This window comes from Anolis carolinensis, chromosome 3, assembly GCF_035594765.1.
Source record: "Anolis carolinensis isolate JA03-04 chromosome 3, rAnoCar3.1.pri, whole genome shotgun sequence".
Taxonomy (NCBI): domain Eukaryota; kingdom Metazoa; phylum Chordata; class Lepidosauria; order Squamata; family Dactyloidae; genus Anolis; species Anolis carolinensis.
The window spans coordinates 242,221,731-242,237,855 of NC_085843.1; the positions used below are offsets into that span (position 1 = coordinate 242,221,731).

A 16,125-nucleotide genomic window follows, 5' to 3' on the forward strand; every position below is an offset into this window, starting at 1 on the left:
AAGGTGAGTTTTACAGAGTACAAGAGGTGAGTTTTGGAGAGAAAATGAAAAGAATTTCCAAATCCTATCTTTTATTTTTCTAACACAGCATTAGTGACAACAGTAGCTCACAAGGCTTATCCCAACCTTCAACTCAAACAACTCAGTACTTGAGGGCTGATACACCTAACAACGCAACACCCATTACCAGTAAGTGTTAATCTGATTACAGGATAGAGGTATGTGTATGTGTGTTTTAATAAAGTCTTTCTGAAAAAATTACAGAAAGATTAGATGTCCACCTTTGTGATTTACAGAAAGCAGGTCTTAGTATATGAGAAACTGGAATTCCAACAGAACACTAATGAGAAAACAAGGAGTACTCTTTGTAATGAAAAATGGTCAGTTCTTACCATAAATAATTCTAAGTTACTTTTTATTCTTGGGTTTTGGATAGAGATCAAAACAATGAACAGAAATAGTAGTGAGGAGCAGATTTGTTAAGGAGCGTATATAGTAAGTATTAGGCACAGCTGCACACTTATTCTCTTCTACAGCAAAAGGAGTGGAACATGCATTAGCCTTGGATGTGTGACCTTGTCCAAAATATTTGCTTTGTCTATTGGTCTCAGATTGCATTGATACAGACTTATGACAAAACAGTTGATATGGAGGGATAGAAAGATGACCTTCAAAAAAAAAAGATTGCATTAGCTTTCTTGTTTTGTTGCCTCAGACTACTGAAAGGCCCGCTCTGTCCCTTCTCCTTGGTAGACTGTTGCAGATGTTACATTATGTTTAGACTCCTCTTGGTAAATGCAGGACCTAAAATGAATAATTATTGATATTCAAGGTACAGTACATTTAAATCACTTGAACTCACAAACTTAAATTTATTTGTTTGAGGTAATGTAAACAACTAAATAGGAAGAACATTTTTATCCCCCTCTTTGCTTGGTAGAATTTGGTGTCCCAATTTTTAGAAGCATCTCCCTCCAACCTTCCTAAGAAGCTTTTTGGTAGAATGTGGTTGCCTTATAATACATATAATACAACCTGTCAGATTTGAAAACCTTTTCTAAAAACTCTACTGTATTTTTAAGGCTTATTGTATTTCATTTTAACTATATTTATTACCAAGATTGAAGTGTGGCCAGTTGAAATGCTGGAGCATTGCAGAGGAAGTTGAATAGTGGCATCTTTCATTGTAGGCACAATGTGTTCTGATATTCTTTTTATATCAGTACACTTCAATCCGTAGTGGTGGGGAAATGTTAGCCTAGATAGCAGACAAGCATCTGGTCATTCTCAGAATAGATAATGTAGATCAGGCTTATATTCTACCTCGGATTTATTTCTGTATCACAGTTACTTTGACATAAACAGAGGCTTATAATTACACTGCCAATTATGCTGTTCTGTAGCCTCAGCATTTGTTATCTGGGAAAGCTATTTCTTGATGTTTTTATTACAGACAAACTAGACCATTAGGGTTAGTTTGCTCAGCACTGGTTTCCTTCATTCACAAAACATGGTGTAATAAGTCAGCAAGCAACTTCAAGGCACATAATCAAAAGAGGACTTGTGCTACCAAATCACATATAGAACAGCCGAACTTTGCTGGTGTCCTGGGCCAAGGGGGTGACACACTTGGGACAATAATTCATTTGTCATTTGGGCAGTTGCTAGCCCTTTGCTGACATTTCCATATTGGATGTCTTTTGGGAAGTTAAGCTGCCTGTCAAAATGTACTAGGATCAGATGCTCTTTGAAAAGATGGCACTGTAGTTATTTGCATGTGACTGGATTTTCTAAGTTAGACAGTAGTCTGGGGAACCATGCTTATATCAGAAAATAGAAAATGCTTAAATATAGGATGGTTTTCTCACTGCACTTGTTTGAAGTGATGGCAATGATTGAAGCAGGAGAGTTTTCTCTCTCTTCATAATATCCTCCCAACCTCTGATCTGCTTAGAGAGAGAGCTCTCTGTTAGCCTATTACTGTGAATGTTCCAGAATAATGTCTTACAAAAATCCAATAATTAAATGCATTATTTTTGACGTTTATAAATAAAGGAACCACTTAGCTGATAGCAATGTCTTCTAAAACCCAGAAGGGGGCAATATGCCTGCTTTTTTGTTTGTTAAACTCGTTTCACAGATTACTTTAAATATTTGTGATATTCTGTAATTAGCAATAATTTATCGTTGATTTTGTAACACATTATGTAACAAAGCATTGATTACTAGTTAGGTGGTTTGTTTTGAAAAATAATTCCATCTAAATGCTTTGATATTTTTGTTTCTGGAATATGATTTCATGGTTTTAAAAGAATTTACATCTGGTATTTATATTGGTATTATTTGGGTCTGCTGGCTCCTCAGGTTATCCTACATTACGGATAGAGAAGAATGACCTTAAAAGTGTAACCCTGATGGAAGCAAAAGCTAAAGTGAAAGACATAGCAATCTCTAGGGAGAGGATAACACTAAAAGATGTTCTTCAAGAAGGTAAATAATTCTTCATATGTTTTGAATATATACACAGAATATTTTTGGGGTTTTTTGTCACATTCTCCAAAGATGTTTTAAATACTTAGTGATGGTTATGAATAATATAGTCTGCAGTCTAAATCACCAATAAAAAGAACCTGATTTACCTATTTTAATCCACCTCATGCTTCTCTTTCATTTGTTTTTTAAACAATTATATATACAAATTTGGTTAGGGTTGTCATCAAAATAATAGTACAAATGGGAAAACTGCTGTTCATGGGCCTCATTCAACTTCAAAGCACCTTTTTTGTACCTCCAAGACACTCCAGTGTGTTTTTTTTAAAAAAACTCAGCCATCCAAAACACCAAAACCATTGCAAAAACACTGTAAACGTGTTTTAGTTTCCTCCACTCTCCTTGATTCCTCTCAAATATAAAAATGCCAAAGACCATCCAAACTTAAATTGAAAGTGAATCCCCATCACTTCCAGAACGCTTGAAACATACCAAAGCACACAGCCAGTAGGATGCAAGTGTAAAATTCAACAATTTCCCACACCTGACCTATGAGAACGTACTTGTCTTCAGATTGTTATACTTCGTTTTACTTTTGTTCCTTCTGCACTGGATAGCTCTTTTGCTTTGCCCCAATCTTGCCAAATCCTGGGATACAGTAAACAATGCATATTTTCCCCATATTTCAGCCTATGTATTTCTGGGAGAATTGTTATTTCTGAGAAGCAACTAAGAGTTGAGAAATTCAGGAGCAGTGGGTGGTAGATAAGGAAATGCCCTTGTTGTCTTTACAGAGATTAGTCATAATCTGAATGCTTTCCTAAAAGTCAAGAGATGACATGTTATGATCCACTTACTCCATCACATCCATGATGATGATGCTGATGATGATGATGATAATGTATTTTACTATATGTATGATATTTGAGCTCAGATTTGCCCAACTCTCAGGTATCATAGTTTATGGTTTTGTTCAGTGTGGAAGTGAGAAACATTCTGAATTAGACTATCACATGATTGCTTAAAATGTCGACCAGAAAAGGCTTTGATATAAAGCTTAACAAGAGAAAAATCTACCACTACCCTTAATTTTAGTTCACAGTGAGTTACTGAAAATGTGTTTATATATTTATTGGCCTTATTTCCTCTTTCATTCCTTTTATCAGGTACATTTGGGCGAATTTTTCATGGAACTCTAATAGAAGAGAAAGATCCTAGTAAAGAAAAGCAAATGTTTGTCAAAACAGTAAAAGGTAGGTTTTCAACTTGAATATTCTTCAGTCTTAACTTGTCAGGACCCTGGCTGCAGAGCACCAATAACCTTACACAGAGGCCAGTCTCTATCTAATATCTTTATTAAAGAAATATATAAAATCAATAAAAACAAGTGAAGAATATAGTTCAGAAGCAGACCTTTCAAATGAGGTCAAATATAGTCCAGAAATGTATTGTCCAATATAAGATATTAGAGTTCAAAGTTTTAATCCACTTGACCGAAACACACACTTTGTCAAGCAATAGTGTGGGGAAATAACAGAGTCTTTAAAGTCCGATGAAACTTGACAACAAGGCTGGAAATAAACTTGATTCTTGACTAGATCCAAGACTGGAGGCAAGGCGAACATGAAACATGAAACAAAGTCCGTGGTAAACCGTGAGACAGGGCTAGGCTTGAAGCTTGATCCGAGAAGCAAGGAACTGGGATTACGAAGTCCACACACGATCTCTCTCCTCAAGCTGATCAATTGACTCCGCAAGGAATTCCTCGCGCCAAACACCTATATTGGGTCTCGTTTTCCCGCCAACAGAACTCTTTCCCTAGAGAACGAGAAGCGAAACCCAACTCTGTCCAGATGCATGACTCCTTAGAATTTCCCAAGGGAAGCAGGCTTAATCAGCCATTTGTTTGGCAGCGATTCTCAGGCTTCTGCAATTAGCCTCTCTGGCTCCCCTATCTTTAGAATAATTTTCCCTCCTGGAAAACGGGGGGGGGGGGGGGGGGGAGTTCTGCCCAAGGCCTGTTTGGCTGAATTCTTGAGAGCAAACATCAACATCCTGCAGGTGAAGAGACTCCGGCTCTTGCTGAACCGGCGAAAACCCCATGTTTTCCTCTTCGTCTGCCACAATAGTACTAGGAACAGGACTACAAGGCCCATGAGTCATCACATAACTGTAGGTTAGTCAGTGCTTTGGCACTCTGAGATACAGCAAAAAAATAAAATAAAATAAACCCACAAATTATGGTTTATTAAAATAATTGTGTGCATTTCAACATTTTATTTGAACACAACTTGGAAAGCTCCAGAGAGAGAAAATGGTTCTATCAAGGAGTTGCATGAAGGACATAAACACCAATAAGTTGGTAGTAACTGGTGTTTGTCACATCACCCAGAGAAAAGGAATATTACATTCCTGACCAAGTGGTCAAACCATTTTGCTTATAAGTTGCTGTTGACCCTTTTTAACACTGAAACTCAAATAGTGTTCTCAGACACTTAGAGAAACGTAAGTAGAAGGACTCTGAGAATTATCCAATACAAAACAGGAATCTACAGGCAAAGTATCCCTACGAGGTGATTGCCCAAACCGTTTAGAAGGCTCTAATGAAGGAGAATTCACCCCCTTTTGTAGATTAGACATGACTCAATGATAGATCACATGTTACGATTGCATAAGGATTCAGTTCAAGGCACTAGGTCTAGTTAATGAGGCCCAGTAGCATGGCTTGGAAAATGTTCTTGAGTAGACACTTCTCATCACCTTAAATTGCTTTGGCCATATGAAGAAGTGGTTTGACTGTATATAAAGCAGTTTCTGTGTTCCTTAGTCAAGCTCTTTCAGAATTTTTCTTTAAAGTCATTTCAAGTTGAGTTATGTGCTCTAAATTGCTGAGTATAGGTTAAACTTACATAACTTGTTTTCCTAAAGAAATGAGTTGATCTTGATATGAGAAACAAGGAAATAATATTGATAAGAAAGTACAATAAGTTGGATCCAATTTGTTTGGCTCAGTAAGTGGAAGGAGAGGTCTGATCTGGTTATGAAAATAGTTTTGTTGTTCATGGATATAACATTTTGGATCCAACCCAACAGTAATAGTGAAACTGTTTTACAAGATAAAACTTGATTTTTTGTGTATAGTTGAATACAAGTCAGTTTTTCATTGTTCAACTGGTGTAATGTGTCTGTCAGATTCTTCGAGGAGTACTGTTTGAGTTTTATAACCACATAGCATTGTTGCCTGTTGGGAAAAAATAATGTGTACTGTGTCTGCAAATAAAATGAGAAGGATTTCTAGTTATAGTATATACATAGCAAATATACGCATGTCTAAATCAACCTCATGTATGAATCAAGGGGAGGCTTTGTGGCCAAAATGATGGATTTTGATATGACATGTGGGTGTCGGGAGTTATTCTACAGAGAGGAGAATGCAACTGTGCCACCTCAGGGCCACCCACCACTGCCACCCTTGTCCCACGCAGGCATTCAAAAAGACCACAAGTGGCACCACAACAAGGAGAGTACAGGGGGTTGGTGCTTCTTTTAGGTTCTTTTGTGTCAGCTATGCTATCCTGCGTTCTTGTTTGTCCTTTTGGGCATGACTAAAAGTATAGAAAAACTATTTGAGGGCAAAATGATTATGTGGCGGATCACTAACACAAATACTGTTTTCCTTCTGAGGAATGTAATGTTCCCTGTTATTGAGCCACTGATGAAAGAAATGAAGGAAGAAAGGAAGGCAGACAGGCAGCTATAGGTGCTATATGATATGTTCATGCTATATATACATAATATCCAGAAAGTACACATCAAATTAGCCTTGAAAATAATACATTACTGGGTCCTTTGTACTGATTCAATTATTTTAAAATACGTGCCGTGTGTGTGTGTGCGCGCACACACATGCACACATCCTACCTTTTTAAAAATATATTTTAAATAATCCAAATCAACAATTGGGCCACACAGTTTACAGAAAACCACCACTCACTGATAGACACCTTCATAAAAACTCCAACTATCACCCAGGCCAAAAAAGAAGCACAATAAAAACCCTTATAGACCCCACAAACCAGATCTCTAAACCTCACCTCCTCCAAGGTCAACTAAATCGCCTAAACTGGACTCTGCAGGCCACTGGGTATTGCACGACAACAGAAGAGCTGCAAGGCCAAGAACAAGCTATGAGAGTAAAGGCAAAGATCCACCTAGAGGAAAAGTGTTCTTACCATACTTCAGGGGAACCACTGACCACATAGGGAAGCTGATGAAGAAATATATCCTGCAAACAATATACAGATCCACTAAGAAAATCCAACAAATGCTACATTTAGCAAAGAATAGGAGGGATCCTCTAACCACTGCAGGATTCTACCATATACCATGATGTTGTGGGCAAGTCTACATAGGGACCACCAAATGCAGCACTGTTCAAACATGAATCAAGGAACATGAAAGGTACTGCAGACTACTTCAACCAGAGAAGTCAGCCATAGCAGAGCACTTGATGAACCAACCTGGACACATAATATTATTTGAGAACACAGAAATGTTGGACCACTCTGACTACCATCATGTCAGGCTACACAGGGAAGCCATTGAAATTCACAAGCATGTGGACAATTTCAGCAGAAATGAGGAAACCATGAAAATGAACAAAATCTGGTTATCAGTATTAAAAACATCAGAATCAAGACAGTAGATAAGGAACACCACTAAGAAATGGGAATTCCGGACAGCAAACAACCAAGTTGCCAGTTAACACCTCCAAAACAAAGGATGCCTCCAGGCACAATGGCCAAGCTACCCCTATGCAAATACCCTCACTGATTGACTTCGCAGCTGCAAGGCTACTTAATGCTAATCAAGCTTGCTAATTGCAACATTCGCACTTGCTTCAAACAGACAATAATTCTTTCTCTCATCCTAGACATTTCACAGATATATATACACCCCACTTGCCTCACTAGCAGCAGAACCTCTGAAGATGCCAGCCACAGATGCAGGCAAAATGTCAGGAGGGAATGCTATTGGAACATGGCCATACAGCCCAAAAAACTCACAACGACCCATTGATTCTGGCCATGAAAGCCTTAAACAACGCAAAATATTTTTATTTTAATTCCCCTAGAATCAGCAGCCACAAATTCCAAAATTATTATACACCATCAACAGTTCACAATTTCTGGGAATAGCAGAAGAAAACTATTTCTGAATTACCATGTTTATGGATTGCCATATTTTTAAAAGACATCTGGACATTGTATTGGCCTGACATTTTTGTTTCGTGATTAGTTTTTAGTTTATGTGTAATGAACTGGCACTGTGTGTATCCACACTCATATTTTAAGAAAGCTGGGGTTTTTTTACATTTTTTAGATCAAGCTTCAGAAGTTCAAGTGACCATGATGTTGACAGAAAGCTGTAAACTCAGAGGCCTTCATCACAGGTTAGTGCTTTTGCTTAAGACAAGAAAGTTTTATTTAAGGATGTTGATTAGTTTAGATGTAAGTGACAGTCTGAATTAAAAGCAAGGAACTTCTTATCTTCTACATAAACACTTTATCCCATTTTTCAGCCCATGTTCTCATAAGTGTCTTCATCATAGACTGCCAAGAGACATACATGAAGTCTCAGAGAGAGAAAATAGTCTGTATGTTTTACCCCCAAAATTTCCAGATAAATTGTAAATAGTCTAAAATTTAACTCTGAAAATAAATTTTGAGGAGATTGGGAGCAATTCAAGCTATTCAGGCACTAAAAAAGAATAATTTCTTTTATACAATATGAAATGACCCAAATATTTCATTTCCAGACACCACTGACTATAGAGGAAAAAAATTATAAGTCACCAGAAAATGAATTGAATCCTACTAAAAGTTTGCTATAATTTGACTGAAGAAATCACAAAAAAATCTAGGTAACAAAGAAGAGCGACAAATCTGAGTTTTTATAGTAGGACCCTCCATCAACAGCAAAATCAGGGAGAGATTAAGAAAAGCCTGCTTTTTCTTCCTACAACATACCTTCCTATCAGCTTACTTACTAAACTCCCCTCCCATGTCAGCAACCAGTTTTGTTTTTTTAACAAGTACCAGAGCCAAGGCAAACTCTCTTCATTAAAAAGCAGAAACTGGGAAGCCTCCAGTGAAGTTCAGAAAAGAAACTGGAGACATGGCTCAAGGTGCTCAAAAGATCCGTATTTAATCATTTTAAAATGCACAGTAAGTTTCAGCTTATGTGTACTCATAAGGCTTCTTCATGAAGTGCTTAGAATCAAAGTTCAGACATTTTGGATCAGGAATTCTCAAATCTCTTACTAGACAAGTAACTTATGCCAAAGCAGTTCTTCAAAGGTAGTTGACTAACCTATGTTCATAAATTGCTGCTTTGAGAGACTTTCTCTTTTTTCCTCATTATACATATTTATAAAAAGATGTGGTGGGATGGTATACTGATTCTGTGATGTGCATATGAAGCCCTTTGATTATAAAATAAACTTACTGTGAAATTTTTTATAATGTGTGATTTACTTTTTTATTTAACCATATGGATTCAGTACAAGCATTCAAGTGGCTAATAAATTAGAGCAGTCTTTTAATGTCGTCTTTTATCTAGTCACTGCTTTATGCAGTCATTAAACATTTTTTGTTTTCTCCACTATGCTGCTTTGTAACATGTTTGGATAGAGATTTTGGAAAAGCTGAAATAGCACTATCAGCTTACTTGCTTTGCATGAAGAGCAAATGTCATCTTTAAAAACCATTAAATTGATGAAAGAGGATAATTGAAAGCAGGTAACAGTGCAGTACAAACTAGTCTGTGTTTAGACATGAAACTCTTGTTGGAAGTTCTAACGGTGACAACTCAGAATTATATTTCTTTCAGGAATCTTCTCCCTATCACTCATGTTTGCATAGAGGAAGGAGAAAAGCCTATGGTGCTGTTGCCTTATATGAATTGGGGAAATCTTAAGCTGTTCTTACGGCAATGCAAATTAGTAGAAGCAAATAATCCGCAGGTAAGAAGTGGCTAATCTAGTATATAAAATAGTTTAAACCACCAATTTAGAGTTCATCAATGTTCAGACTGAGAAGCTCACTGTGAATTTTCAGTGGGATAAATATTGTTGAAAAGTCATTATGAAGTAGAATATGAGAAGCAAGTATGATAATGATCTTTATTATATTTTATCCTAAAACACCTACTTGATTTTTAAGCATAACCAAGAGATATAGGATAGAAAATGCTGTAGTGATGAGCTCATGGCTGAAGTAGCAGATATACTAATTTTTCCTGTTCTACCAAGGCAGTTTCTCAAAATGTGTAAATGCTGGTTTACTTTCACTAAATGTCTGATTTGTATATATATTTTATTTACCTGGGGTCACAGAAACATTTCTCAGACAGGAAAAGGTCACAAGTGGAAAAGGTATAAGATTCCCTGCCTTAGACAAGCAGCAGATTATGATAAAATTATGATTTCTGTTGAAGCATATTTCTATCCTTCGTCTTAAAATTGGAAAGAAATTTATAATAGCCTTCTCTCTGTAGGCAATTTCACAACAAGATCTTGTACATATGGCTATTCAGATCGCCTGTGGAATGAGCTACTTGGCCCGCAGAGAGGTCATTCATAAAGACCTGGCTGCTAGAAACTGTGTGTAAGTACTTAAGTGTAAAAGGCTAAAGTTATGGTGGCATTCCCTTAAATATTCTGCTGTTTGTGCTGTGTTTATCATCATCATCATCATCATACATTTTATTTCTTATTTGCCTTTCCTCATAGCTCAAGGTAGGATACAACTTTGTTAAAACACCCAGATAAAATTCAATACCATAAAATTAAGAGATGCTTAAAGAAAGTATCAGAATTAGATGCTGTGACTCTTAGTCTCATTGGAAAACTTGGCAAATGTCAGCCATCACTTGAATTCTGCCACATTCATCAAAAGTAGGCTACGTTATATTAGGAAAGATTATGCAAATCAGGCTCAAACTATATTTCTTACTTGCTGGTGTAAGCATAACAAGCTAGTTCCCAATATTCTATCACAATTTGGTGCAGATGGTATGCAACCTTTTTTCCCTTGAGTACCAAATGCAGCAAAAGGCAATGTGGTTGGAGGTTGTGTATACGTATGTGTAGAGGCAAACTTATACAGACATGTATGCAAATACTCATCACAGGTACACACATCCATTTTCCACTCATGGCAGGGGAGGAAATTAAACTTTCCTTCCCTGTGTACTTAGATCACTTCATGATTGGGCAAACACTAAGAGGAGTGCGCAATTTAAGTGGAGAAGAATGCTCTGCCCTCCTGTTGTCTTCCTCGTTTAAATCATGCTTCTGACAGTTTGTCGAAAGTTTTGAGATAGCTGCCTATCTAAAGGATGGATACAGAATAGCTCAGTGATATCAAGAACTTTCCTCATACAAAACACTGGTTGTTTCAATTATCTATCCATTCAACAGCCCTTAAATAATTTGAAGTACTTCGTTTCAGTAGGTTGTATTCATGCACACATCCTGGTATTCTGTAGTTCGACAAACCTGAGTATTAATCAAGAAAGGTTGGTATCTTGTGTACATCTGTAAGGATTTCTATTCAATTCTTGTAAAATAAAATCAGGATTCTTCTGAGGCAATAGATTAATATGTAATTTCAAATGAATTGCTTTTATGCAAGGATCACATCTTTATATGCGTTCTCATTTCCTGCTTATATGGATACCATATCAAACATTATTTTAAGTTTATCTGTAAATAGTTTTAACTGATCTGTCTAAGTGCTTATTTGTATGTATTTTAATATGCAGCATTGATGATGCACTTCAGGTAAAGATTACAGACAATGCCCTGTCCAGAGACCTCTTTCCCATGGATTATCATTGCCTTGGAGACAATGAAAACAGACCAGTGCGGTGGATGGCTCTTGAAAGCTTAGTCAACAATGAATTTTCTGGTGCTAGTGATGTGGTAAGTTAAAATTATATCACTGCATATCGAACATGGCATTTTAGTTCATTCTTATACCTATGATAAAAATATGAATATGTTACAGCTTATACTTGCCTCCTTAAGTATTTAGTTGGCACTTTAAATCCCTTCCCTTATGTACTTCCTAGCTGGTCAGAAATTTGAATCTGTATCCCATGCTCATCTTGTACACTCTAACAGATGCACCAACTGATTATCTTTTATATCAGAATACATGGCATAGCTATACAATGTCAAACTTTTAACAGGAGCTTCATTGCAATCAGAAAATAAGGAGAAAGTATGTTAATCTATGAATCTGCAGCCCAAATATGACAATGGACATGTGAAATGATCCACCGCAATTTAGAAATGAATACATCTCTATTTCCAATACACTCTTAAAGAGGACTCATGCATTAGTTCTTACAGATGGCTTATCAGAATCCTACATCTTAGTACATGGAAGTGGTATGGGGAGGAGAGTGAAAGGGTGCCATTTCCTGTGCCTATTGATATCTTGGGAGATAAAATGCACCAGCTCCCGGCTGGCATTGTTTGTTGGGCTAGTACTTTGGTTTGTTTGGACATAGAGGGGTTTGACTTATCTTGTGCCATGGGCCTTTAAGATGAAAATACCTTGCTACTGGTTGTGTGGCACTTCTGCTATATTCCCTGGCCCCAGCTGTCCTTTAACTAACTTTAAAATTGTTAATAGCAGATATACCTTAATATTAATGTGCTGCATATCTGCTTAGAGAAACATATTTGCATATTAGCTTAGAGAAATATTAATATACTGCATATTTGCTTGGTGTAGTGGTTTCAAGGTTGGACTATGACTCTGGCTGATCTCAGACAAGTAACATTTCCTCAGCCTCAGAGGAAGGCAATGACAAACCACCTCTGAACATGTCTTGCCAAGTAAACCTTTGGTATCTTTGGGCAAGTCACACTCGATCTCAAAGGAATTCACTGGTAAACCCCGTCTGAACAAATCTTAACTAGAAAACACCATGATACGTTCACAATTTATAGTTGTCATAAATTGGAAGGAACTTGAAATCACATAACAACAAACATATTGTTTAATATTCCTTTAAATAAATCCAAAAATTTTAGACAAAGCATGGAAAAAGAATATTTTGAAATTGTAAATTGTTTTAAAGCATAATGTAGACCATGATTCCCTTTTAGAACATGCCTGCACAAGCTGGCAAGGGCTTCTGGGAGTCCCAGGAGAGCCACAGGCTGTGAAGGCCTGTTTTAGAATATAAAATATACACACAATCCTATAAACACATGTACATGCACTTTAAATGGTGACATGTTTTGCATTCGCTACATAGTACAAACTAATAAACTGTCAAACAAAACTAAGATATCATAGTTTTTGGCCTGATAGGTCAGTTTGTACTTCAACATGTGTGCTAAAATGAGAAGTGTATGGTATAATATATAAAGTTGCTTTACATATATTTGTTTACATCTGTTGAATGGAATTGAACTGCCTAACTGGTTATTTTGTGCAATCCTTTTTTTTTTAGTGGTCTTTTGGAGTGACCTTATGGGAATTGATGACTTTGGGACAAACACCTTATGTAGATATAGACCCCTTTGAGATGGCAGCGTATCTAAAAGATGGATACAGAATAGCTCAGCCTATCAACTGCCCTGATGAATTGTAAGTGGTGGTAATTAGGATTATGGTGAATCATAGCCCTCTTTTAGACTTTCGGGTTATGTAACATACAAGTACTTACCTGCTATGGAAAACAGAGATGCCCCTCCATGCGCTGTTACCCAGTATTTATTTATTTATTTATTATTCAGACTTATATGCCGCCACTCTCCTTGGCGGCTTACAAGAACAGGCTAAAATCTAAAACAATTTAAAAATAGCAGTAACAGAAATCAAAAGCCTGCCGTATAGAGTATAGAGGAGTAGATGGATTAACTAGTTCTAAGACTAAAGTGGCATTTTGAAAACATTTTGGCTGTTTAAAAGGAGGATTATGATAACTTTTACATCCGTGTTGGTGCTCTGTTTTCCCCAAAACAAGAAAACACACACACACACACACAAACCTAAACAGCTCCTTCATCATCAAGCACACTCAGCATCTGACTATAGAGACATGGTGCCTAATAATGAACCCTTATATTCACTATAATAGAGTTTATGAAATTAAATTTAAAAGCTACTGTTACAGGCTGTAGTAAGGCATTTGTCTTTACTAGCCTGAGTTTCTCAGTTTCTGCCCAGTGTATATACATAATAAACAGCCATTTACTGCTGTTAAAGTCAATACGAATTCTATATCTATATTAAAAATAGTATCTTGAAAACCCATCAAGTGCTTTTAATCTTAAAAAATGACTGCTTTAAAGAAATCTAAACACTGGGAATGGAAGTAAGTAACTTAAACAATGATACCCTCCAACCTTTATCTCCTAGTCATACATTAAAACATGTTCTGGAGTGGGAGGGAAAACATTCAGTAGATTGTCTTAGTACCTGGTAAGTTGTTTGAACTGTTATTATGGAACTCCCTCCCTGGTGAGATTAGATCAGCCCTCTCCCTCCTGTCCTTTAGAAAGATGGTAAAGACCTGGCTGTGGGACCAAGCCTTTGGGGCAGTGCAATAACGGCAGCAATAGGAAATTTCACGGCTGCCTTGTGATGGTTTTAATGTGAAAATAACTGATTTTATTGTTTGTGTATATTTATGGTTTATTCTATGTTCTGACATTGAATGTTTGCTGTATATATGTTGTGCTTCGCCCTGAGTCCCTTTTGGGGTAAGAAGGGCAGAATACAAATGTTTTCAATAAATAAATAAATAAGTATTTTAAGAAGAAATTGGGGACAGTTGTTGAGATAAGAAGGAAATGATTATGACAAACTTAGTTAACCCTTTATCTTTTTATGTTGCAGATTTGCTGTGATGGCTTGTTGTTGGGCACTAGATCCTGAGGAGAGACCTAAATTCCAGCAGCTGGTACAATGCCTCACTGAATTCCATGCAGCATTGGGAGCCTATGTTTGATACCAGATGCACACAATCTGTTCTACTTGGAACGGGACACTGTTTTCACATTACAGTGAAATGTGATATTTTTGTCTATTTATAAGCACCATGCCCTCTATCTACAACGCTTTAGCTGGATGTAAGCCCCACTGATTTCAGTGGAATAATCCACATGTGTTTATGATCAAAGAACCAGCATGTAAACTTTTAGAAGATCTTCCCAAATCACTGTGCCTTAAAATAGTCTGTCGTTCTTTAAAGATTAGGCTTTATACTACATGCCACTTTCATGGAATACAAGACTTGCACTTCCCCAATCATTCCTGAAATGTAGTTACAATGGATTGGAACATGAACTTAGTGGATTCTGGCACTGTTTAAAAAGCGTACAAACATCAAAGGTGTTTGACTAACAAGTATGGGAGTCCTTTTGTGTTTGTTGTGTTTTTAAAAGACAACAACAAAAGTAACAAAAGGCATTCCCCTTTCTCTCCTATGCCAAAAGACCTGTATATGGAAACATCAAAATATTTAGGATGATTAGACTGGTTGTGGTGTTGGTAATTGTAGCTGGAATAGCTCTTTTTGTATCTGTTGTTTTCCATTAAGATAACAGCACAATATGGTAAAAATCACAAGTGGCCTTTTACTCTGTTTTAATACCATTTTTCAATAGGAGTTCTTGTGAGAGGGGGAAATTTTCTTAGAAGAAAAGCAGCTATGGGAAACTGATTCCAGTTAATCTGAGAGCAGGTAAAATGCAGTTTTGTGGTAAATGGATAATTGCAGGCAGGATATTCCAAGTGCTAGATCTTCAGAGAAGCACCAAAGCAGCCTTGCATTAGGAGCCTTTCACCTCAGACTGTAGAATGAAGTTTTTCTTGTTAAAAAGGTACGGTTTATGTGTTAGGATTTTTTTATGACCTGAAAATGAATAAAATATATAAATATATATATTTGTAAAGATGCATTTGAAAACAAAAAATACCTGTGTATTTTGAGTTAATTAGAAACTTTCACCTCTGATATTTTGATTTTTTGTCTAGTTTAAATTGTAGTTCTGTATTTAACACACACTGTGGTGAATATGAAGCCATTTGATCAACTTTTTGAAGTCCTTCCCAACAATAACAGTGGTTACCTCTTTAAAATTCCTGTTTCCTGGTCATATCAACAATGTTTAAGGTGTGAAAATTGCTGATTTTGGAAACTACCAATTATTTCCACGTTAAGTAGCTGCCCTGCTCATACATTTGAAAGGCTTTTTTTCACAGTATTTCAAGCACAGTGGACAGGATAAAAGAACCCTGTTATCACTAGAAACTTAGTCACTTGAAAGTGACTGCACGAACAATTCAGTCTGTTGCAGTAAAGGTTTTCCGCTGACTATAAATCTAGTCGTGTCCAACTCCGCGGGTTGGTGCCCATCTCCATTTCTAAGCCCGAAGAGCTGACGTCGTCCATAGACACCTCCAAGGTGATGTGGCCGGCATGACTGCATTGAGCACTGTTACCTTCCTGCCAGAGCGGTACCTATTGATCTACTCACATTTGCATGTTTTCGAACTGCTAGGTTGGCAAAAGCTGGGGCTAACAGCGGGAGCTCACTCTGCCCCC

At 36.9% G+C, this 16,125-nt stretch overlaps 1 protein-coding gene across 3 annotated transcripts in view; it reads left to right on the forward strand.

Moving 5' to 3' along the window:
• Nucleotides 1-15,460, forward strand: part of ryk (receptor like tyrosine kinase) — a 39,738-nt gene extending 24,278 nt beyond the window's left edge. For 2 of the 3 annotated variants that reach the window (XM_016992120.2, XM_008106365.3), the window contains 9 exons: nucleotides 89-189; nucleotides 2,356-2,490; nucleotides 3,657-3,743; nucleotides 7,873-7,942; nucleotides 9,382-9,514; nucleotides 10,048-10,157; nucleotides 11,317-11,476; nucleotides 13,024-13,160; nucleotides 14,415-15,460. In XM_016992120.2, coding sequence (XP_016847609.2) covers nucleotides 89-189; nucleotides 2,356-2,490; nucleotides 3,657-3,743; nucleotides 7,873-7,942; nucleotides 9,382-9,514; nucleotides 10,048-10,157; nucleotides 11,317-11,476; nucleotides 13,024-13,160; nucleotides 14,415-14,526 — 1,045 coding nt within the window. In that variant the 3' untranslated portion in view covers nucleotides 14,527-15,460. The remainder of the gene's footprint in view (nucleotides 1-88; nucleotides 190-2,355; nucleotides 2,491-3,656; nucleotides 3,744-7,872; nucleotides 7,943-9,381; nucleotides 9,515-10,047; nucleotides 10,158-11,316; nucleotides 11,477-13,023; nucleotides 13,161-14,414) is intronic. The other variant, XM_003218410.4, reaches the window with a different exon arrangement.
• The last annotated feature ends 665 nt before the right edge of the window (nucleotides 15,461-16,125 follow it).